Source organism: Meles meles, chromosome 10, assembly GCF_922984935.1.
Source record: "Meles meles chromosome 10, mMelMel3.1 paternal haplotype, whole genome shotgun sequence".
Lineage (NCBI taxonomy): Eukaryota > Metazoa > Chordata > Mammalia > Carnivora > Mustelidae > Meles > Meles meles.
This window is the reverse complement of record NC_060075.1, coordinates 19292549-19316408: the sequence shown is the minus strand read 5'-3', so window position 1 is coordinate 19316408 and position 23860 is coordinate 19292549. Positions and strand designations below refer to the sequence as shown.

Genomic DNA, 23860 nt, shown 5'->3' with positions numbered 1-23860 from the left:
CACATTGGATGGGTGAGATATGACCCATCTGGGAGCAGAACTAGGCTCTGGAGCTTTAGTCTTCTCCGAACAGCTGTCTGGGATGATCTTATTGGGGGAGAAATAGTAAAGACAGACATTGCTTCCATTCTTACTCATTGGTTTGGCGAAACTCATCGTCTCCTAGAGTTCCTGGTCCTTGGAGTTCATGGAGAGAAGTAGACAGGATTCCAGCAAGTTCACGTTTATTCACCAAGTGTCCCTGGAGCCCCTACCATGTGCTATGTGCTTTTCTAGGTTCTAGGTGAGCAGCTATGAAGCAGCCTACGTTCTGGCCCTCATGGGCTTTCCAGTGGAAAATAAGCAAATAAATATGGCATTAGACGATGAAAAGTTCTACAAAGAAAAAGAGGCAGTTAAAGGAGATAATGACTAGAGAGGTATTTTCAGTGTCAGGACCTCCTTGAACATCTTCAGAATATGGATGACATACCTGGGTGCGGGGACAGGGTGAGTGGCGTGCCTGGAGGGAGAGCAGCGCAGACAGAGGGACGAGCGCGTTCAGAGACCCACAGCACACTTGAAGTACTTTTTGTCAGCGTCACCACCAAGACACTACGTGCTGCCAGATTCCTTTGCCTCTTAAAAGTCCCCAGGATTTTGTGTTTGCAAGTTGAAAAAGTCCGATAACGCGTGTGAGCGTCTGTTGTAAATTCTAAACAATGTGCAGACCTAAGATATTGTTGTTAAGCTCCAGGGGAGCTCTGGAGAGCTCCATCGGTGTAAGCTAAGGCATTGAAATTTTCCAAGGATTTCCTACCTAAAGAGTCTCGGTTGTGACAAAACATTTATGATACAGATACTCTACCATTTATTGAATGACGAATCGATTATCATGAATTGATTGTTAAGAGTATTACTACCTCATGATGAATGCTACTGTATTTCAGGCACTCCGTTTATATCCGTTAGGTGAATAGAAGGCATTAGTGCAGATCGTATATCACTGCTAAACTGACAATAAACCTCCAAGGGAGATATTATTCCCCTGTTTTGTAGATTGGGGCTCGGGGGTTCAGTGATGTCCTATAGTTAAGTATCTGAACGTATGGAGATTCCAACTGAGGGCCTTCTGACTCCAGGCCCCATGCTGTCTTCTACACCACATTGTCCAAAAGCTCATGTCGTGGGGTTCTTAATATTGGACTGGCGCATTGCGTTAGGAACCATGGGAAATAGAAAAGGCACAATCTCACTCCTCAGAGAAATGAAAGTACAGCTGGGAAGAGATGATTACGTGAGAAATAACACAGGACAGTGAAGATGAGGTATAAACACGTAATTGTGTTCCCTGGACTATGAAAGCGAGGGAAGGGAGGGAGGTGAACATGGCCTGGAGATAAGCAGCCCCAAGCTGAGCTTTTAGAAGGCAGGTAGAATTTCAGTAGGCTGTATCATAGCGTTCTGATCCTCGATAGGTGTTAGAACCTACTCCTGAACCTAAGGTGAATACCGAATGTTCTCGTGATTACCTATGAAAATCACTTAGCAGGTGGGTGATGGACCGCCATCTTTCAGCATGCTGACTCCAGTACAACTTCCTTTTCCTTTAGGATTTCCTCTCTCTGGTTATGTTTCAAAAGAAGTATTTGCCCTGGGAATAATAGACATTATATTTCATTAAAGTACGTATTTTAAAAGTACTAGATTACATAGTCCCACACCAAGGGGCTAGATGCAGATGCCACAAAAGGTAGCAGGAGGTGAGTCGGGTGGAGGGAGTTGGATCGTCATCTCTTGCCCAGGCCTGCCTCCCATGGGACACATTCTCATCAAGTAGGACGGCAGTCAGGATGCCTCGCTGTATTATGTTGCCTCCTTTCTCTCAGCCTGTGAATCATACATGTATAAAATATGGGTATTCTGAAACTTCCCCGAAATGAGATGTGTTCTGAAAGAGTGGAAAAACCTCACCGTGAATGGTCCAGGGCAGGAGTAATTTTGGATTTTTAGGAAACAAGAAACAAATGAGCCTCCTGCAGAGGCATGGGGAAAAAAATGGGGCCAGACCCTGGAAAGGGAATTTCAGCTTCGTGTGATGAAAAGAGAAACTATTGAAGGTGTTTGAGAAATGGAATAGCACTGCAAAAGAGATGTTCGGTGTAGATGACAGGTGGGAATGGGAAAGATCAGCCTAGACACAGATTAAGCTAGAAGAAGAGGGTTTAGACCAGAGAAATCTAGACCAGACATAAAGATGGGATTTGTTTGAAGATGATTCTGTTGCCTTTTTGCCTTACTTTATCTCATTAAAGTAATTCAAAAGGAATAATGCACATCCAGAGGAACAGATCAAATATCAAGAAATCAGTGAATCGGCTAGCTATAGCTTTTTGCGATCTTCATCCATCCACCCATTCATCCCTGTATTCTTTCCTCCCTCCCTAAATTTATACTTAGAGTCAAACACATCACTTCCCCAGAGAACAGTCCCAGTGTAGCCCTGTAAGATGTTGGTGGTGTTAAATTAGGTAATGGATGTGAAAGTGACTCATTCTGATGACAAATTTGAAACATTATGATTATTATTATTTTGTTTTCATCCCTCGCGGATTCTCTTAAAATCATATTTAGATTAGATAGGTAGATGTATAGATAGCTTATAGATTTGAAAATCAATATACCCTTCAAAGATCCAGTTTCCAATTATTATGATTCCTTCTGCGTCTTTATGACAGCCCCTTCTCCTAGATAATTGACCAAAGAGGAGGGAACTCTTCCTGCTCCCTCCCAAGACCTAAAATAATCACCTGGATTGTCTTTTTGATGCCATGAACAAAAAAGTCACAACTCCAAGAAGAAAGGTTGTGCTGATTTCTTTTATAATGTCCCTTTTATTTTCCTCATAAGCCAGTATTAAGTAATAATCATCCTATTGAGGGGTGCCTGGGTGGCTCAGTGGTTTAAGCCTCTGCCTTCGGCTCAGGTCAGGATCTCAGGGTCCTGGGATCAAGACCCGCATCGGGCTCTCTGCTCGGTGGGGAGCCTGCTTCCCCCCTCTCTCTCTGCCTGCCTCTCTGCCTACTTGTGACCTCTCTCTCTGTCAAGTAAATAAATAAAATATTTTAAAAAAATAATCATCCTATTGAGTAATATTCCTGCACTGAGTGTTCAATCCTCTGATGATACAGTTTTCCATCTTTTGTTTCAAAAGTTCAGACAGAACAATAGTCAAAGGAAGTTTGTTCGTGAAAATATTTCATCGACATCCCCTGCTCATTGCTTTCCAGGTTTAGGTGACCCAAGTAACCGACAGTGTTGACATCTGAGTGAACTTTCCCAGTGTAGATACCTAACAGGCAGGTGTCTTCTGTTCTCTGGTAACAGCACTACAAAGTGTCAAGTATGGGTGACTTCTCAAGTCAGAGAGCCAGAGATTTTAGGAGCATCGTATGCTTTTGTTCCTTTCCAGTATTGAGCCTCACATAAATGACCTTGGGAAATAGAATGGCTTGGCCTTGTGGTCAAAGTTGACCAAACCCATCTTCCCTTCAGATGAAAACAAGAATTGTCGCATGCCAGTGGCCAAGAGCCACAACCTGAATGGCGGACGCCCACCAGATGCTGTACCACAGTGAGGGCAGACGGTGAAGCCTTGGCATGTGGGGCCGGGGTCACCTGAGAGCATGAAGGTGACCCTCTCTTTACTCCTTATCACTCTGTTAACAATGCTGTTTACCCTTGTGCTCATTTCCAAGGGGAGCAATGAGATGAGAGGCATGGACGGTATTTGGCAATGATTTTCTTCTTGTTGGGTGTGAGCAAGACATTATTTACTAGCATCCCCTCGTGCTGATGTTCTCCTGTTGGTGGAGTGTGTTCTGTTCATTCCTCGTGAATAATCAACAGGCCCACTTTCCTCCTCCTACACCAGTATATGCCCAGCCGATAGGAGGCACAGTTTGTCTTAGCAGCAATATTCTTTGTAATTTCTCAATATTTCCTAAAAGTCGAGACTTTGAATTGTGAGTTGATTAGAGCTTGCACAAGTGAAGTTAGCTCAAATTGTCATGGCTAGAGAAGATGAAAGTCCAAAATGGCCATAAAACTGGCCAGCAGCAAATGAATATATATTTTACTTACACGGGCTCAGCTGTACTTAGCCTTCACATAGCCAGTTTACATCATGGCCATTTTCAAAGCCGCCTTAACTTACCGCTTTAGGCAGGAGGCTGGCATTGAGTGTCTATGCCAGGCACTGAGGGGAAGGCACTGATAAAGCTGATCAGTATCCAGGGTGCCTGGGTGGCTTAGTGGGTTAAAGCCTCTGCCTTCGGCTCAGGTCACGATCCCAGGGTCCTGGGATCGAGCCCCACATCGGGCTCTCTGCTCGGCGGGGAGCCTGCTTCCCCCTCTCTCTCTCTGCCTACTTGTGATCTCTCTCTCTCTCTAATAAATAAATAAAATCTAAAAAAAAAAAAAAAAAAGGCAAGCTGATGGGTATCCTACCCTCGAAGAATTTAAGCCATGTTGGGGGATAAGGTGTGTGAACAAATTACCAAGTTCCTCTCCACCTCCCTGTTTCGCTCAATGCTGATTGCAACTTCTTAATTTTGTTTCATAACCACTAATTGGGTGTGGATTTTTGTTTTGGGTTTGGCATTGCTTTAGCCTGAGCTCTCTTAGAGCAAGTACTGGATTTTGTCTGTTTTTTATTCTTAGCGAGTGGAACCTGACGTACAGTTAGCATGCTTAGTGTTTGTTGGCTGAGGGAATGCATGGATATCCAGATATACTCAACTAATTTCTGGTCCAACCTGATGAATATCACAGATAGATTCCCTACAATCCTGACTGACAGAAATTAGAAAAAATTACTGTTCCGTCCTGTCACCTCTACAGAAGGGACTACAAGCAGGATAATGAATTCTATATTGAGAAATGATCCGTGTAGGCCGAGGGTGGGCAAAAGTATCTACCACCCTCAACTTCTAATACATTTCACTTTGTTAATGGTCTCTTTTTATTCAGCATGCAATTGCGGATTTTTTCTGAATCCATGACTTAAGGAATGAAATCTACCTTCAATTATTTATGGTTTAAATTAATGCAAATAAGACTTTCTGCCTTGCTATGCTGATACTCATTAATAAATATTTCACTGGGTATTAAGATTCAGATGAACTAAATGAGGCTCTTTTTCAATATAAACAAAAGCCCTTGTGTTCCTCGCAACTGTGCAGGCCCGATTTTTACGTCTGGTTTTCTTAAGACAAACGAATGTTAGATGGGCGCATCTACAGAACGATGGGACCTCTGGGAACTGGAGTCAGCAGGGCTTTGCTGTGAAATAATCCTCTAGTTAAGCCAAATGTAATCTCATTAGCAGGGTAATTGTGCTGTTGGAAGAAATGGCCAACCAGGTTAAAGAGAAGCCCACATGATCTAATCACTCTTTCACTTTTGTCGTTGAAGAATAGAACATTGGACTAAGAGGTAAAAGGTGCAGATTTTATGCTCGGCCTAACATTGTGATTGAGTCTTACAAAATTCCAGATCTCTCCCGGCTGCTCAGGCCCGTGTTTGGCATTGGTGTCCGGTCATAACACACTCTGTGATCCTTCCTGTAGAGGGGGAAGCACCAGTAAGGAGGAGATGTCATGTCACTCTTTTTTATGGATGCATTTCGCCCACTCATTTTTTCCCAACACAGTTGTATGCATTTGACTTTCCCAGTGTTTTTTAAACTACCAAAATATCTAAAACTTAGTTATGAAAAATATGCCTTTCCATCTTTGGAAATGAGCACATTGGGATATTTTCTATAATCATTGAATCTGTGACCATTTAGTTTGCTTTCTTCTGAATTTCTATGCATATAGGCTCTGCCAGTTTGGGATATGGTACAGAGGAAAGAATGGTGAACTAATTAGGAGCCAGATCTAGGTTCAAGACACAGCCTTAAACCTTGACAGCAGTGTGACCTTCAGCAAATTACCCATCTTGTTTGAACTGCAATTTCTTCATTTGTAAAATGGAAATAACTATGACTGTCAAAATAGCCCCTAAAGCAGAGTGAGGTTCAAGTACGTGAAAGTCCTTGGTAAGAGCTAACATGTGCTACAGACAAGAGAGATCATCTCTTTCCTCTTGACCTATAGGAATTTTCATCCCTAACTCAGAGGGCATGTCTTATACATGGTCAGTAAATGGTAGTTGAATTAATTAATTGGTTAAATGTTTGGGAGGTTTACCATCATATTTCAGATTGTTGTTGGAAACTTGCATGAATGATTATTGCCAAAAATTTGTCAAAAACAAAGATGAAAAGATTAAAGGGTATGATGCTGCATACTTTTTAAAAGGAGAGAAAATACAATGAATACCTCCTGTGCAAGAGGAGCTTGTTACATATGTAGCTGATCAAACAAAATATGCATGTGGGTAAGATGACATAAAACCACTACAATGTATTAGTAAATAAGAAAGTTCACATTCAGTAACCTGAATACATAGTTGCTATATGCAAAACTACGTCTTGTGCCTATGGCATGCCTGTGGCCATAATTTTACATTGTCGTCTTCATAAAAATGGGCGATTTTATGTATACTGCCATATAGTCAATATGTATACTGCCATAATTCAATAGACTGTCCAAAAAAACTGGCTGTCAGTCTGATGAGCTAGAAATTGCTTCACAGGTTTTATATGAGACCGAATAGTTTTCTGGAATAATTTTTTCCATTAAGATGTTCTTCCTATGTGCGCTGCTATAAAGCATATATTCCTTACCTTTTTTTCCCCCATTGCTTTGAAACCAGGATTACACTGGATTTTTCTTTTTTCTTTTATGTTTGAAGTACTTTCTTTTTTGAGATTTTATTTATTTATTTATTTGTCAGAGAGAGAGAGCGTGCGCTTGCGTGCAAGCAGGCAGAGAGGCAGGCAGAGGCGGGGAGAGAAGCAGGCTCCCCGCTGAGCAAGGAACCCAATGCAGGACTTGATCCCAGGACCCTGGAGATCCTGACCTGAGCTGAAGGCAGTGGCTTAACCAACTGAGCCACCCAGGCATCCCTTGAAGTACTTTCTGTGGGCGTTTTCTGTGTCTTGCATGTTCAGCTATTATTAGTAACAGCAGTCAGCCCAAGAGGGTAAATTCACAGAGCAGAGAGACCTGGTTGCAGACACTGACTGCTGGGCGTTGCTTTGTCTTGTGTTTGTTTTAGGTATTTGTCATCAGCAAAATACAGAGGAATAGCAGTTACATTGTAATCGAAATTCTTCAATAGGATCTAGTTTTTCTTGGGAAATGTGTATTCCATCGTTCTAATGACTATATAATTGAATAGCAGGAGGCTGGTTTGTTTTTCTTTTTTTTTTTTCTGTATTATTCCACATACAAATGTAATTATCTATATTTTGCTGCTGGTCAGATTTGTTAGAATTGTTAATGCTGATTTAGCCTTCCAGAGGATATAAAAACTTGAGTGAAACAGAATGGTAGGAATTATATAGTCTTGAATTCCTGTCCAGTAAGTGGACCTATTGATGAAATTAACTATAAAGAAGGACACGAGTCTGAGGCCCCTGGAGGGAAAGTAGGGCCGTAGTAGAATGGCTGCTGAGACAGCTTAAAAGTGATCAGTGTTAAGTTGCTATTACTCCAGCCCATTGTATAACTGATGTTGAAACCCTCTTGAGATTGTGATAGGACAATGGATGGCCAAGAGGAGACTCCAGAAAACAAAAACTCTCTCCCAAATAGGAAAGAGCTCTGTAGGAGGAGATTTGAGGAGAACTTCGAGCCATGATGGAAAATAACTTTGTGAGTACTGTTGCAAGATCATTACAGATACAGGTCTGGGAAAGTGTGGATTGTAGAAAAGGGAACCAATGAGAAGACCATCGTGCCTTCTTTGAAATAATCAAGTATGTGAACAAAGGAGATAAAAGTAGAAAAGTTTAGGGTATAGGAGATGTCTGTGACTCATGGGTATCCAAATGGTTGACTAGGGATCATGCACTGTTTTCCAGGTACTTTTTCTTAGAGCTCCTTGCCTTCAGGGTGGCAGTTAATCAAGTGATAATAAACAACAAGAGTAGGATAAGAAATCATCATAAGCTAAGTTCAGGAACAAGCCTAGCTGCCAAATAGGCTCATTAGAGATAATTCAAACTGAGTTTTCCAAAGCATTCATTTGTTAAATGTAATGAAATCATCCTTTTTGGGAATAGTAAAGGAAAGAACTGAGTGGCCAGCCTGTCTCTCCCAGCAAACAGATAGTGTGATTTTATCCCAGCAGGCTCACAATTCATGTTTTTGACACATGAAATGCTTTCAGTCTCTGACTTCCGTCAGTGAGGCCCAAGCAGTATTCTCTAAATCAAGCCAGATTCACTAAATTTCATGTTACCAGAAGGGTGAGCAGGTTTTGGTTTGCTAATAGGTTGCCTTAAAATGCCTTAAAAAATGATAATTTAACATAGTGCATACATCATTTATCTTCACAATCTTTTCTTTTTTCTTTCACTTTATCTGTTTGTTCTTCTTCTTTTTTTTTTTAACCTTTTTTGGCCAGCCATATTTATTCCCCAGGATATAACCTTATAATAATCTATACATTGTAATCCTTTTAAAAAGCACTGGCCTTTAGGGGCGCCTGGATGCCTCAGTCAGTTAAGTATCCAACTCTTGATTTCAACTCAGGTTATGATCTCCCAGTCGTGAGATCAAGTGCCATGTCAGGCTCCACACTCAGTGTGGAGACAGCTTGAGATTCTCTCTCTGTCTCTGCCCCGCCTCCCCAACTCGTACTCTTTTCTCTCTCCCTCAAAATAAATAAAATCTTTAAAAACAAAAACCACTGGCCTTTCAAGATAAAGCCTAAGTAAGTTGTGTTAGAAACATAATATCACCATTTCTTAAAACATTAACTGTGTCCACTGTATTTGACTTAGGGTTAAGTGCTTCAGGTAAGATTCAAAAATGTACAAAGCACAGTTGCTGCTCTGAAGGAGCCTAATTCTAACAGGAGAGAGAAAATGAATAGGGAGAAAGGAGCTAATACTATGTAATGAAGGAAACTATTTCAAGTTAATAAAGCAGCTGAGAGAGATTGGGAGTGGGGGAGGGCCTAGCTGGTTCAGTCAGTACAGCATGCAGCTCTTGATCTCGGGATTGTGAGGTCAAGCCCCACACTGGGCATAGAGATTACTTTAAAAAATAATAATAATAAAGAGATCAGGGAAAACTTTATAGGTGAGTGAGCTTCAAATTGGCCCTTGAAGGAAGGTTGTAGCGAAAATGACAGCTTCTCAAGCCTCCACTCTAGCTTATATACCACAGTTTAGAAAATGGATTGCACTGAAAGTAGGCCACATAGACATCATGAGAAAAGGCATGGGATTTCTTTTTTTTTTTTTTTTTTCATGCAAAGAATACACAGAGAGCAAAGTTTGCTGGTGAGTAGAAGTGCAAATACATTGGACTTGGGTACAAAACACGGACTGCAGTAAACAAGACACGGTCCCCCTCCTCAAGATGTTTAGAATACAGACACCTCAGCAGGAATATTCTGGGGACCTGCGGTACTCTGTGGGCAAGTGAAAGGGCATTTAACATACACTCAAGGGACAAAGCCTCTTGGAAGAAGTAGTATTTAAGCTAGTGGCTGTAGGTCAGGGGACTGTTGGGGGAGAGGGTAGAGAAGGACGTGTTCTAGCAGATGGACCAGCATGGGCAAAGTCCCGGGGGCAAGAGGGAGTAGGCCACACTGATGAAGCTGCAAGCAGTTAGATACTCTGTACTTTAGTGAGACTCCATTAGATCAGCTGGCTGAAGAAGGGACTAAAAATGGAAGACACCAGTTGGGAGATTGTTTTAGGAGGCCTGGGAAAGAAATTGCCTTATATTAAGTTCTGTCCGTCCATCTACATCATCTGATCTAATAAAAGCCTGAATTATGGTGCTGGATGTTACAAATGGAGGCACAGGAATGTCTGTCCAGGAGTCAACACAAAGCCAATTGAGATGTGTCCTTTCCTATCCTGGCTGTGGCAGTGACAGTCCCTGGGCCCTGACTCTTTCATGGTGGATGCTTTAGAACCTAGAACACTACCTGACCTAAGATACGCACTCCACAAACACTTGCTTAAAAAAAGGAAGAAATGAATGCATGAATAAATGCATGACCATAAGAGATCATGGAAAAAGAATGCCTCTAAGTCTGGAAGCTGCTTTCCTGAGTAGCAAGGATGAAAATGAGAGAGGAAGAGGTGAAAGGTGATCAAGCTTGCACAGGGTAACTGGAACAAGGAGAGTACAAAAATAGAGAACCTGGAGAGAAATGAAGTAATAGTGTGAGGGCACCTATGAAGAGTTCCATTTTAGAGATAGTTTGAATTGTCAAAAGGACATCCAGTTGAAATAGCTAACAGATTAAAAATACAGATCAGGATCTTGGGGGAGGAAGTTGGAGCTAGAGAGAAGACTCACTGTTTTTAAGAGGAATAATTTGATCTTGGTATGTATATCCAAATATTTGTATTTACCAACACCAAGGTTCTCTCAGTCCACGCAAGCTTCTACCATATTAGCACATTCTAGGGCTTTTCATAGGGACCTCTGTTCATTGCTTTCCCCTTACCAGCTCCCTTCAAGACTCCTAACTCTAAGGGTGAACACTTGGGAGGCAGTGGCGTTAGAAGAGTACATTGTATAGAGTGGAGGTTAAGTCCAGCCTGGCCTCTGGAGCCAAACCACCCAAGTTCAAGTTTTGGCCCCATCAGTTAGTAGCTGTATGACCTTGGGAAAGTCTTTAATCTTTCTATGCCTTCGTTTCTTCTTCCAAATAGCAGTTACAAAAGTACTCTTTGTAGCGTTGTAAGGAATAAGTGAAGCAAGTCATGGTGGTTGCTTCACACAGTTCGGGCCTGTTATAAGCACAATGTAGCTGTCAGCTAATAACATTTTTTTTCACTTACTCAGTTTCATTGTATGTAAAATGCAGACAGCAATAGTGCAGACCTCATAGAGTTATTGTGAGAATTGCATAAAAGAATCCACATAAAGCTCTTCAACCAGGACGTGGTAAGAGCTGAATGGATGTAAGCAATTCTTAATAGAGCTTCTAGTGACAGCAATAGGTAGAAGATTTGCCAGATTCCCCTGTGTCTTGCATTAGAATATCTAATGCCAAACTGGTATGGAACCCCTAAAATATAACATGTTTAATACATTACATGTAAGTTTCCAGGTGATATGATAGACATTTTATAATAAGTCGCTATTTTTCTTGAAAAATTTTCAGACAGCCTTCTCTTTTGTAAAAATATATATATACACGCAAAGGAGAAGTTTCTTGACTACAAATAAGGAGAAGGGATTAAAAACAGAATTCCAGGCCAACTGGAAAAGCACAATTATCATTTTGCCTCAGAGTTTTAGATCAGGAGCCCTTATTAATGTATTCGTATGCATTTTTTCATTAAAAAAGAAGATTGCTTGATATTAAGGGTTAGAGTTTGAATTACTTCAGTTTCCAAATTATATGCCTAAAAAATTTAAACAGCTGTCATTTTAAGGAGGCTTACTTCATTTTACCTAAAGTGCTTTTCAGTCTGGAGGGAGCACTTAAATGCAGTCACAAATCACTTGCAGTGTACTCACAGTACACAGATTTTTTTTAAAGTTAAATTTGTTTACAAGCCTGTAGAGTTCAAATTTTGTAGATAATTTTCTTTTCTCCCTTTACTTAATGTACAGGAAATTTTTACCTTTTTTTTTCCCCCATAGTTCTAGGTGTGAATTTTACTCATTACAAATAAGAGCACCCAAATCCCTTTTTATTTCATTAGTTCAGCAGATTGTCTCCTATGGGTATGGGCTGAGGACATGATTGGGCTCTGCCGTGATGAGGTTATTTCGCACTTTTACCCAGAAAATCTTTATATACAAAAGGCACAGATAGTAGTTACACTCAGTGTGAACAATTACAGCCTGTTGGGGGAGCCTCTTCCTGATGTGCCAATGACTTACTCCCATGAATTAAGAGGCAAATGCGCTCCAAAGTGCATTAACCTTTATGGATTTTTCTTCAGTTTTCATGTTCCACTGATTTATGGTCTGAAATATGCCTGTTGCTGCTGTTTCTGAATGAGTCCCTTGTAAATCATTGCCAAATGATCTTTTTTTGAGTCAGATAATCCAAGGAAGTTGAATATATCTCTGATCAATTCCTGTGAAGCTTCTTTTTTTTTTTTCTTTTTCTCTTTTTTCTTTTCTCCCCCCCCCAAGTTGTTTTCGTTTGCTCTGTACCTTAAATGTCACATCGGAGAATAAGTGAGCACGTAAGAAATATGTCCTAAAGGAGCCAGTCTTGCCAGGCAGCTTCTTTGTGTGCACTGAGCTGTTTCCAGCCTTTTGCACGGCCTCACTTGGGTTGGATTCCAAAGGCCCATTTATCTCAGTACTCCATCCATCAGGGTACATTTGTTTGTGCAAGTATAGGCTCATGCCTGGGAATGGGTTTCATTACGGGTTATCCACTGCTCTTTTTCATACAAATCATGGATGGCAGGGATTTTGAGTGTACTGTGGTCTCGTAAAAGTCTAATATTTCAATTAGAGTCCAGTGCAGAACAGTGTCATTGGTACGCAGGCCTCTGTTATTGGTGGGGGTTGGCCCTCAGTGTTCCATTCTCTGTGTGTCCCAAGATTCTTTCTGTTTACCGGATTGGGGGGAGGGGTCTGTAGTTTTTTTTTTTTATTTTCTCTTTGTAATGCCTGTGTTATTCATGTAATAAGGTTGTTGTTAATAGCGTTGGTGCCATAAAAGCAAGACACAAAATCAGAGGTGCAAAAAATTCAAGTTCCAAATTCTGGGCTTTGAAAGCGCAAGTAACTCATTCCATGTCACTGTCATGAACTGCCTCACTGTTGATTACTAAGTTTTTAATGTATGCATTTATAAATATCTGCATCATGAGGTGTGATGAAATGTGATAGTGGAGTATCGCACCAGAAGCATGATACCATGGGGACCTACCTTTGAGTATGCTTGACTAGCTTAGCAGAGCTTCTGCAGACCTGCAAATATGCAACTCTTTACATAGACACCTGGGACTAAAATGAAGGGGAAAAGACAGCTATTTTGTAGTGGAAGAAGAGTCAGAGTTTCGTGGTGCAACTCTGCAGAGAATCTAGCTTGGAAGGTACACTAGTAGAACCAATAATTCTGAGAGATGCTGAAGAATGTAGGTGGTCAGAAGGAGAAGTCCCTCTACACATTTCTACTGGTTCCAATATGTGGGATCAGGAGAAAAAACTTCAAGCCTTTCAGATGAATACCAAGACATGTATCTGGTAGTATACAGCAAAGTTAGGAAGTATCAAAGTGAAAAAGAATTAATATATTGTATCTTGTATGATACAGAGTATATACAAATGTATATACTAAAAATGTAATGAGCGATAAACTAACATACTGTTCATGAGAGAGACATGACTGAATTTTCTGTGCTCCAAAAGCCAGAGGAATATGAATTTTCTGAAATCTGTACCTCTGATTTTGTGTTTTGGTTTTATGGAAAGATGATGTTTCCCCTTGACTGGGTTCAAGTTATGCATTTTTGGCAAAAATATCAGAGAAGTGATGCTGTGCTGTTCTCTCTCTTATCAGGAGGTACATGTCAGCTTGTCCCATTGCTACTAATGTTTGCCATAGAATTAGAAAAAACTAGGGTGTGAGTGTTAGGAATACATATTTACTGTGAGTAATTACTTTTATTCAAATGAAAAAATACCATTGCTCACATTGCAACTTCTGAAATATAATATAGGCCCTTCATGTTCAAGGGTATTTCCAGCTCATGGCAGCCGTAATTCTGGGCTGAGATAAAATGGAAGAAATAGAGCTTTACAGTGAAACAGAATTTGCAGTGAGGAGGGTGGGTTATCCACAGAGCTTGGGAAGCTTGAGTGAAATTTTAATCAGTTTACAATTTCCCTGGGTAGAAATAAAATCAAGATAAAAATTTTGAAAATACCACATCAGGTATGGGTAGTGTCCTTCCATATCCATTCCAAAGGCCACACACTTGCTGTAAGAAAGAACAAGTTTAAAATATAGGTACTGACTATGGACATATTTCAGGAGGTCCCCTAGTTGGTAGCATTCTGAAAGCAAAACCTTTGGTTAAATATTTACAAATACCAATATTAGAATTTGGGAAATGAGATCCATGCTTTAGACATCCAAGTGCCATAAGAATCGGTTGCCTACTTGGTGTTTTTTGGTTTATCTTGCTTTACAGCCTTGGGTTTAGAAGGCTGATCTGAATAAGGGTCCTCAAAATCCTGTGATTAGATGCTCTACATATGGCATCACATAACTTCTTTTCTCTGGTCTCCTTCTCCTTTGCATACACACCAGCGTACCTGGGCTTTTGTTTGCCTTCTCATCTTTCACAGGCTGGGAATCCCTAGTGGGAAAGCACTTCACCAGATTAGATAATACCCTTCTGACAGGGTTCCATCTGTGTTCCATCCTAACTTTGAAGTGAAGTGTTTTCTTTCCTAATGAGATTCTTTTTGCTGTTAAAAATTCAGTGCTTTCTTACTTCCATAGAGCTGATTAGGAGCATTGTTGGAAAAACTGAGCTTTTTGATGATTTGCCTCCACACTGTTGACACTCTCTCTCCTATCTCCCATTCAACAGATCAGTTTTCAAGTACTTACTAGGTAAAAGGAGCCATGCAGTACGTTGTGGCAATCTGGGGGAAAATAAAATGTTGAGTCGCCCATGAAAAATGATGAGGAGTGACTCCTGATAACTTGGGGGAATAATTCAACAGTCACAAAATGAAGATGTTCCCTGTAAGGTTATCTATAATAAAGCCATAGGGCAGCATTAATATTCCCTAATAGATGTTTGGTTGAATAATCTTGTGTTCATTAGTGGGATGGAATAAGCCTATAATATCTGCAAAAGAATAGAATATAAAGTCGTGTGAATAACCATATTGTACTAAGTAAAAAAACAGTGCTGGGTATATGGTCAAGGACTCAAGAACACTCTTTCAGTAAAAGGCAACTGTTAACATTGAGGTGCTTTCTTTTTTAAATATTTTATTTGGACCTCTAGTCCCAATTCTTGGGAGGAAGGCTGTATTTGTCACAGAGGTCGTACCTTAGTTTCAAGAACTACAGGTTGAACTTAAAAGACCTGTTAATTTTATTCAGTACTCCCTTTACCAAATATTTCCTGAGAGCCTACTATGCGCTAGCTGTAGAGTAAGTAGTACTAAGCTCTGAGGATATAGAAGTGAATAATTTACACTTGACCCCGGCCACCTGGGGCTTTGGTCTTTCCTCTATCAATTTGTTCCTGAAATAGGGTATTAATCTAGTGATCCAAATTGCCAATTATGGGCAAACATAGGAAAAGGTAGGAGGAAGTTGAAAAAAAAATGTCATAAAATATGTTCCACTTACCTCTACTCTCCAGCCTCATTGAGGTTAATATCCTGATAGTAATCACAATAATAGTCACTGCGATTTACCCAGCATTTCCTATGTGCCAACCTCTGTGCTGAGTTCTTAACTTTCATTTTCCTCCTTGAATCATCAAAAGAGTCGTCTGTGTTATCAGATCCATTTTACACAATACAGCAGAAAGGTCAAGAGAGGCTAGATAACCCACCCAACACTGTGGAGTCAAGATTCAGCCTCAGGAATACCCACTCTAAGCGTTCTGCTGTGGCCTTTCCGCTTCCCTCCGTTATTCCTCTCTGCAGCAACGGCAAGTCTCATTTACCTTCTGGCTGCTTAGGAGAGTCTGTCTTCTGTGTCCTTCCTACCCAAGAAAGAGCCATTTGCACATTTCATGTATTTGCTCCCCATTTTTGATGAGAATAAAAATGGGCTGATCAGACAGCCATGTTCTTTCTTTCTTTCCTTCTCGCGTGCACGTTTCACGTTTTCTGCACAGTGAGGGGAGTGCACAGGTCTGAATGCGGACTTGGGCACATGTTGCATGGGTCCCCTTGAGTTAGAGATGACAACATCAACCTGTATGTGTCCTTCTAGACTGATGCGCGTGTTGTCGGGAATAAGAGATTTATATTGGGAAGAAGTCATGCACCTGAAAGTGATGGGAGCCCCGCCCCTCCCTTGGCGCTGCTCAGCACAGTTTCATATTTTGGGGACACCAAAGGCAAACAAAGGACTAGAAAAAACAAAGGAAAATATGGATAATTTAGAGCCTTCTGCCACTGTTTAGGAGCAGGTTAACTAGTAAAAATGTGTTTTTAACAAGTGATAATGATTTTGAAAATGTAGGAAGGCCTCAGAAAACTCTTTTTGAAAAGAGTTAGGAGGGATTCTGATGATTGAGTCCCATAATACTAGAGAATTATAAAACGAAAAGGTCTCTGGTGTGGTTACTCATAAGCAAATTAAAAACAGTGGTTTCTTTTAGAGGCAGACCAAAGGGAAAAGATACACCTGGGGGCGGGGAAATTTCTCTGAGGGTTAGAGGAGTCAGAAGGGGTCAAAATTGCAGGATGTGGGATTTGGAGATTTTTAAATTATGGTTAACTGTCCACATTTACTTCTTCATTTTTCCCCATCTTCTTCCACTCACTCCGTTCTTAAAGATTTATTATATCTTGTGTGGTGGTCACGCCTTTACTCCCTTTCCTTGTTGATAAAGTCAATTAAGAAACCTCATTGAGGTTTCTCTTGGTTTTTCAATGTCTGCTTTCTTTCCTCCATTCTTTGGCTTATTTTGTCATTGTGATAATACTATATGTATAAACCCTCCCTTCCCTTCATCCTCCCAGGTGCGTGCGCGCGCACACACACACACACACACACACCCCCTAAGGTTAATGGAATGTTAACTGTTGACACGCAAGATTAAGCATGATGTATTTATTTATTAAGTAAAGGAAACTCTTTATTAGGTCAAACAGCTAAACTTAAAGAACATTTATACACCAAACTTTAAATGTGCTCTAATTAGAAAGCAGTTTATGAAATACATTCTTTGGTATGTGTAGGTAATTCTTTATATTTTCTAATTTAATGTTATCTGAGTAGCTGTTATATTCACAGTCTTTAAAAATCCCATGATTCTAAGAGCTCTTTTCTGTTTGCTAGCTGGGATACTGTCTGATTCATAAATTGTGGAATAAAGCCAATTTGACCTTCAAAACAAATCGAAGATGATCATTTAAAGTTGTAATCGAAAAGTCTAACTCCCACTTCTCTTCCAGAACCCACCTCATCCCTGTTTCCTGCAGGAACTCCCTTTGATTAGTTTTTTTGTGAGTCTTCCCAGGCTGTCTTTATAAGAAAATAAACAAATGAGGGTGCATAACTTCTGCAGAAAGGCTAGTGTGTGGAGTACTACTAAATACACATTGATCTGCAACTTGCTTTTCTCACTGAACAATTTGTCGTGGAGGTCTGTTCGCGGTGCGTCGAAAGCTTCCGCATTTGGGGGTTGAGGTTGGCACAGTATTCAATGTGTAGATAACACCACAGTTGCTTTGATGAATCCCTACATGATGGATTTTTTTTTTTTTTAGTTGATTTGTCTTTTGCTGTAAAAACAATGCTACACTGATCGGTGTAATCATATTTAGCTACAGTTGTCAGAAGAATTTCCCACAAGTGGGGTTTCTGGGTCAAAAGGAAATGCATTTGTAATTTTGAATGATGATGCTGACTTGCTCTTCGTAAGGGTCCTACCATTTCTCATTCCCATCGACAATGCATGAAAATGCCTCTTCCGACACATACACCAAAAGACTATGTTTTTCAAGTTTTTGAAATCTGCTCAATGCGTGGATATAAAAAATGGCATCTCAGTATAGTTTACCTTTCATTTTTTTCATTAGGAACAAAGTTAAGATTTTTTTCTCATGTTTAATGGCCATTGTATTCCTTTTACTGTAAATTGTCTTTTCTTGTTCTTTGATCATTTTTTCGACTAAATTGTTTGGGTTTTTTTTCCTAACTCATCTGTGATAGAAGTTGCCAATATATCTTCCCAGTTAATCATTCAGTTTTTGTCTTTATTTCATTTGACTTGATTTCATTTCATTTTCCTTCTCCATTTTTTTTGAAGAAAATTTAAAATACAACATAGTCTGTACTTTGCTTAGCATTTTGGAAAAGTAAAAATCACTATGCAAAACAATGTTAATCACTGGGGAAAACCACATTGTTTCTTGACTTCAGAAACTTTTTGCCAAAACTTGAAAAACTCCCTTGCTGCCAATTATAAATACCTCAAAAAATGAAATACTTAGAAAACTAATATGTACTTAGCACTCTGTGATGTTAGAAATGTTAGGCAATAAAGCCTTTTGTTAAAGTCTTGGGCAGTGTAGTTTGACCAGTGCTTGCTGCCTTCTTTTTGTCATGTACTTTACAGTACACAGCGAGCATCTTTTCTAGGTATTGGTGAAATGTCATACTTGCTTTAAGTCTGGATCTGCCAGCACTTTATTCTTTGCTTTTCAGTTTTATGAAATATCTTCAAATGTTCCTTTAGGGTACAATTTGGGCTCCCTCACTTTCCCTGGGATGCCTTCATCCCTTTTACCACAAAGACTTTCCTTGGTGAGGTAGATCAGTTCACCTTCCCTCTGATTGGGTTTGCCTCTTAAAGGGGGCAGTATCAACATTCCCAGCTGTTTCTTCTATAAATCCACTTACATTCCATTCAAATTTCACTCCCAGTGTTATCACTATTAGTTTGTTTTATCTGTATTTCTATCCCTTTTGGCCAGTTCCGTCTTTTAATTATCCATTTTTGCAAAATGCCATGCGGGCTTATCACTGGGAGTCAGGGAGACGACACAACTACACGCTTTGCTGCCTGAACATGAACTGAGTAACAGATGTGCAGTTATCAATCACTGTCAGACTCTGAAAGACATGATTGATCTGCTGATCGTGCTGAACTTCAGTTATTTACATAATTTCTGGACTGGAGAGGTAGCAGCAAAGTTTTCATTTTATGCCATTGCCATTACTCACAGTTAACATATGTGGTAACTGGAATTTAAACTTTGTTTTGGGGGGACTGGTGTAACTAAGAGGCAGTAACTTAAATCTGTGCATAGCAAAACCACATAAAGCAGGAAGAAAAAGTACAAAGAAGGATGTAACAAACATCTGTGTCCTCATCTGTGAGTTTGGACAGTTCCTAGCATTCTGTTCCCTATGCTTTAAGTGTTCCCAGTAAAGGAAACAGATCATTACAAATAAGGTTGAAGTTCGGGCGCCTGGGTGGCTCAGTGGGTTAAGCTGCTGCCTTCGGCTCTGGTCATGATCTCGGGGTCCTGGGGTCGAGTCCCGCATCAGGCTCTCTGCTCAGCAGGGAGCCTGCTTCCCTCTCTCTCTCTCTGCCTGCCTCTCTATCAACTTGTGATCTCTTTCTGTCAAATAAATAAATAAAATATTTAAAAAAAAATAAGGTTAAAGTTCTCCTTTTTCCCCATCTTCCTTCCCGTTCTCTTTCTTTACCTCCCAATTTATCATTACGATTTAGAAGAGTTGTCATTTATTCTCTCTATCCCCTCTGCCCCCCCTTTTTTTAATTTGGGTGTAGTTGTCACACAATGTTGCATTAGTTTCAGGTGTACAACTTAGCCATTTGACAAGTTTATACATTAGACTGTGCTCACCGCAAGAGTAGCTACCATCTGTGCCATTGTATCACTATGATGATATCATTGAGTGTATTCCTTATGCTCTGCTTTCTATTCCTGTGACTTACTCATTCCATAACTGGAGGCCTATATGTCCCTCTCCCTCGGCTAATTTTGCACCTCCCCCCGGTTGCCCACCTCCCACCTCTTCCCCTACCCCCACAACTGTCAGCTTGTTTTCTGTATTTACAGTCCTGATTCTGCTCATCTTTTTTAGATTCCATTTATGAGCAGATCATTTGGTATTTGTCATTCTCGGTCTGACTTATTTCACTCAGCGTAATACCTTCTAGGTGCATGCATGTTGTCTCACATGGCATGATCTCATCCTCCTTTAATGGCTGTGTAATATTCCAGTGTGTGTGTGTGTGTGTGTGTGTGTGTGTGTGTGTGTGTCCGTGTGTCCGGGGGGCTCTGTTTGTTAAGCATCTGTCTTCGGCTCAAGTCATGATCTTGGGGTTCTGGGATTGAACCCTGCAGAGCAGGGAGTCTGCTTCTGCTTCTCCCCCAGCCCCTCCCTCCCTGGCTATGCTCCCCCCATGCTCTCTCTCAAATAAAGAAATAAAATCTTTTTAAAATATTCCCTTGCATATATATACCGTATTTTCTTTACCCATTCATCTATTGGTGGGCACTTGGGCTGCTTCCATGTCTTCACTGTTACAAATAATGCTGCAGTAAACATAGGGGTGCATATATCTTTTTGAGTTAGTGTTTTCATTTTCCCTGGGTAAATACCCAGGAGGGGCATTACTGATCATACGGTATCACCATTTTGAATTTTGTGAGGAAACTCCACACTGAGTGGCTGTACAGTTTACATTCCCACCAGCAGTACACAAGTGTTCCTTTTTCTTCACATCTTTGCCAACACTTACTGTTTCTTTTCTTCTTGAGTCTAGCCATTCTAACAGATGTGAGGTGATTATCTCCTTGTGGTTTCATGTAAAAGAATGAAACGGGACTCTTTCTAACACCATACACAAAAATAAACTCAAATGGATTAAAGACCTATTTGTGAGCCCTGAACCCATAAAAATCCTAGAAGAGAACACAGTAATTTCTCTGACATTGGCCATAGCAATATTTTTCTAGATATGTCTGCTGAGGCAAGGGAAACAAAAGCAAAACTAAACTGTTGGGGTTATATCAAAATAAAAAGCTTTTGCACAGCAAAGGAAACCATTAAGAAAACAAACATCCTACTGAATGGGAGAAAATGTTTGCAAGGGACATATCCAATGAAGGGTTAGTATCCAAAATATATAAAGAACTTCTACAACTTAGTACCAAAACAAACAAACAAACCTATAAAATGGGCAGAGGACCTTAATAAACATTTCTACAAAGATATACGGATGACCAACACACACATGAAAAGATGCTCAACATCACTAATCATCAGGGAAATGCAAATCTCCCCTTTTTTGGAACATTCTGGCTATACATATAAAGATCTCAGGGAGAAATACACAGTATTGGGGGGTGTGCTTTTAAATTTGCCCTTTAGTTTGTTTACTGTTCATCATGCCTCCCTTCACTTCTTATATTCTTATTTCCTTATTGAATTAATACAAATATCTTTTGATGTCTCCCTTTTTCCCCCTGAGTTTAGAAGTTGTGTTTTCTGTTGTGTCCTATTTTTATTCAATTAGTGAAATAACTTAGGAAAGCAAAAGCAACTAATATTGAAACAAATAATACAGTGATGACCTGTTCTCATTCAGAATTCTGGGAATTTTCCCCTCACCTCTCCATGGGAAGAAAGGCCAAAGCTAGAAATACCCCATATGTGTTTTGTGATATTTCCAGAAGTTTTCTTCTGATATATTTGACAACTGTTTTCTTCTGTTGTCCTCCAGATTTATTCAAGAGATCGAGCATGCCCTGGGACTCGGCCCAGCCAAACAGTGCCCTCTTCGAGACTTTCTCACCATGTACATCAAAAACATCTTCCTCAATCAGGTCTTGGCAGAGATCAACAAGGAGATCGAAGGAGTCACCAAAACGTCTGACCCCTTGAAGATCCTAGCTAATGCAGACACCATGAAGGTGATGGGGGTGCAGCGGCCTCTCCTACAGGTAAGCATACACTTTGACCTTACTGTTTTTGTCAGCGGTTCTCATTAACTCGGCAAGAGACACAAATTACAGAAAGAAAGAGAATTACCATCTGTTTCCATATTCATCAGAGACGAACCAAGAAGAAATAAATTAAATCGGCACTGGGGAAATTTAGCGCTAACATAGAGATAATGGAAATTCCTTCAGATCTTTAAGAAAAAAGTGGTTGGCTTTGCATATGGAAGGTGGTGAGTCTCATTGACATGCAGGCAACTCCTCATTATTTGCCTGGAACTTGTCCCTGAAGGGAATTCTTTTTCCACTGGTGAATGTCTGAAAGATGTCAGGGAAGGAAACCTCAACTACCTCAAACCTCAACTACAATAAGAAAACCCTTGTTGTACCATTTTAGGGCAGATTTACTGTTAAGAACTCAGCTAGCTCACAGTGAATTTGAACCTACCAGCAAACTGGCCTTCAGAAGTCAGATGATTTAATTCAAGAGCTCACTAATACTGAAAATTTTACTTTGATTATATAAAGAAATGGTTTCCAGGCAACAGAAATAAGTAATTTTTAGTAGATACTTGGATTCATAGGCTTGAGGTATTTATTTTATATCCATTTTAGCCAGTGACTTGAAGGTAAATCTAAAACTAAAAGAACATGAGTATGAGTTTAAATTTTATAGCTGCATTAATTATTATTACACTGTGATTGTATCGTTATAGTGTTTCTTCCTTTGGGAGAATGATGGACGCAATAGCATATTTTTACAGAAGTTGCATGATTCGAGATTATCTCAAAGCATGGAAAGCTTGAGCTCTGCAAAGAAAAGTTGTGCAAATGGAAAAGAGTTCTACTTTAGTTGCTTGCCCTTACCTGCCTTTATACATGTGTTCCTTGGTTTTTCCTTCTTTATACCTTAGAGTTAATATAAATCCTAAACCTTTCAAAGGCAAGTGCTCTAGGTACAAGTGTTCTTTTTTATGAGCAAACTCTTCTGTGGTGTGGAGAAACCGGTGTAGAGGCATTTGCCTCTCCCAGAACTTGAGTAATAGCATCACACCTAGGAAAGTGTTCGTTTGGATCATCTGACTCTGTGTGAAATATGTTCCTTGTGAGGGATCTATGTACTGAGTGCGGGGTGCGGGGAAGGGAGAATGGCGAAGGCATGCACTCACTTGTCCTTCCACTGGATTACTCTAACTCTGGCTCTTTGCGTGGCTGGGACCTTCTTCTCTGAGACTCAGTTCAGTTGACTTCCCCTCTCTCCGCCCACCCCACCCCTCGCTGGCAGCTTTTCCTGACTATCCTACCTAAGTAGGATTATTCTGCATTCTTCCCTCCCTCCGACACCCCAGTCCAGTCCAACACTGAAGCTGAACTCCCTGGACTGTATCACCAAAGGTCCCTTGCCACATAGCTTAAAATCTGGTTCTGCCAATAGCGGCAGAAGGGCAGAGGTAAGAGAAGAAAGAGAGTAGGGCTGTTTCTTATCTCCTTCCTCTCTACTTTGAATCATTGTTCTGGCTGTGTGTACATCCCTCCGTAACCAGACGTGCTGCCAGGTGACACCTGCTCCGTAGCTCCAGCCCTGACGGGGTTCTGGTAACGTCATTTCTTCCCCTTGCCCCTTGACGACAGCTTTCTGCTCTTGCTAGTCTCTGGGTACCTTATCCATCCCTTGTTGCTTCTTTCAATTCTGCCCATACCTCTGTGATTCTGTCTCTGCGTTAATGTTTCCTCCTTTGAATCCTCTGCATAGAATTCTCTTTTTTTCTCCAGATCCTGAATAAATCTCCCCAGTCACTATTTGAACACTTTGATTCTTCTTTCATCTTACACAACCACCATATTTATTAGTTCATCGATTTTCTAACCTATTTATTATGTCTTTTCCCAATAGAATGTAAGTTCCAAAAGCATAGTACAGTACCAGACAGCAGGAAGGTGTTCAATAAATAATTTATTGAAGGATTGCATACAGGCATGGATAGATGGATAGATGGATGGATGGATGGATGGATGGATGGATGGGTGGTTGGATAGACACAGTGCATAAGTTCTGAGAGTTAGAAATAACTACA

General features: G+C 40.4%; 1 protein-coding gene across 1 annotated transcript in view; it reads left to right on the top strand.

The window, feature by feature from the left end:
- The window catches only part of EXOC4 (exocyst complex component 4), a 740765-nt gene that overhangs the window by 497138 nt on the left and 219767 nt on the right, over positions 1-23860 (top strand). The window contains exon 11 of the mRNA XM_046020865.1: positions 21569-21788. Within this exon, the coding sequence (XP_045876821.1) occupies positions 21569-21788 (220 nt within the window). The remainder of the gene's footprint in view (positions 1-21568; positions 21789-23860) is intronic.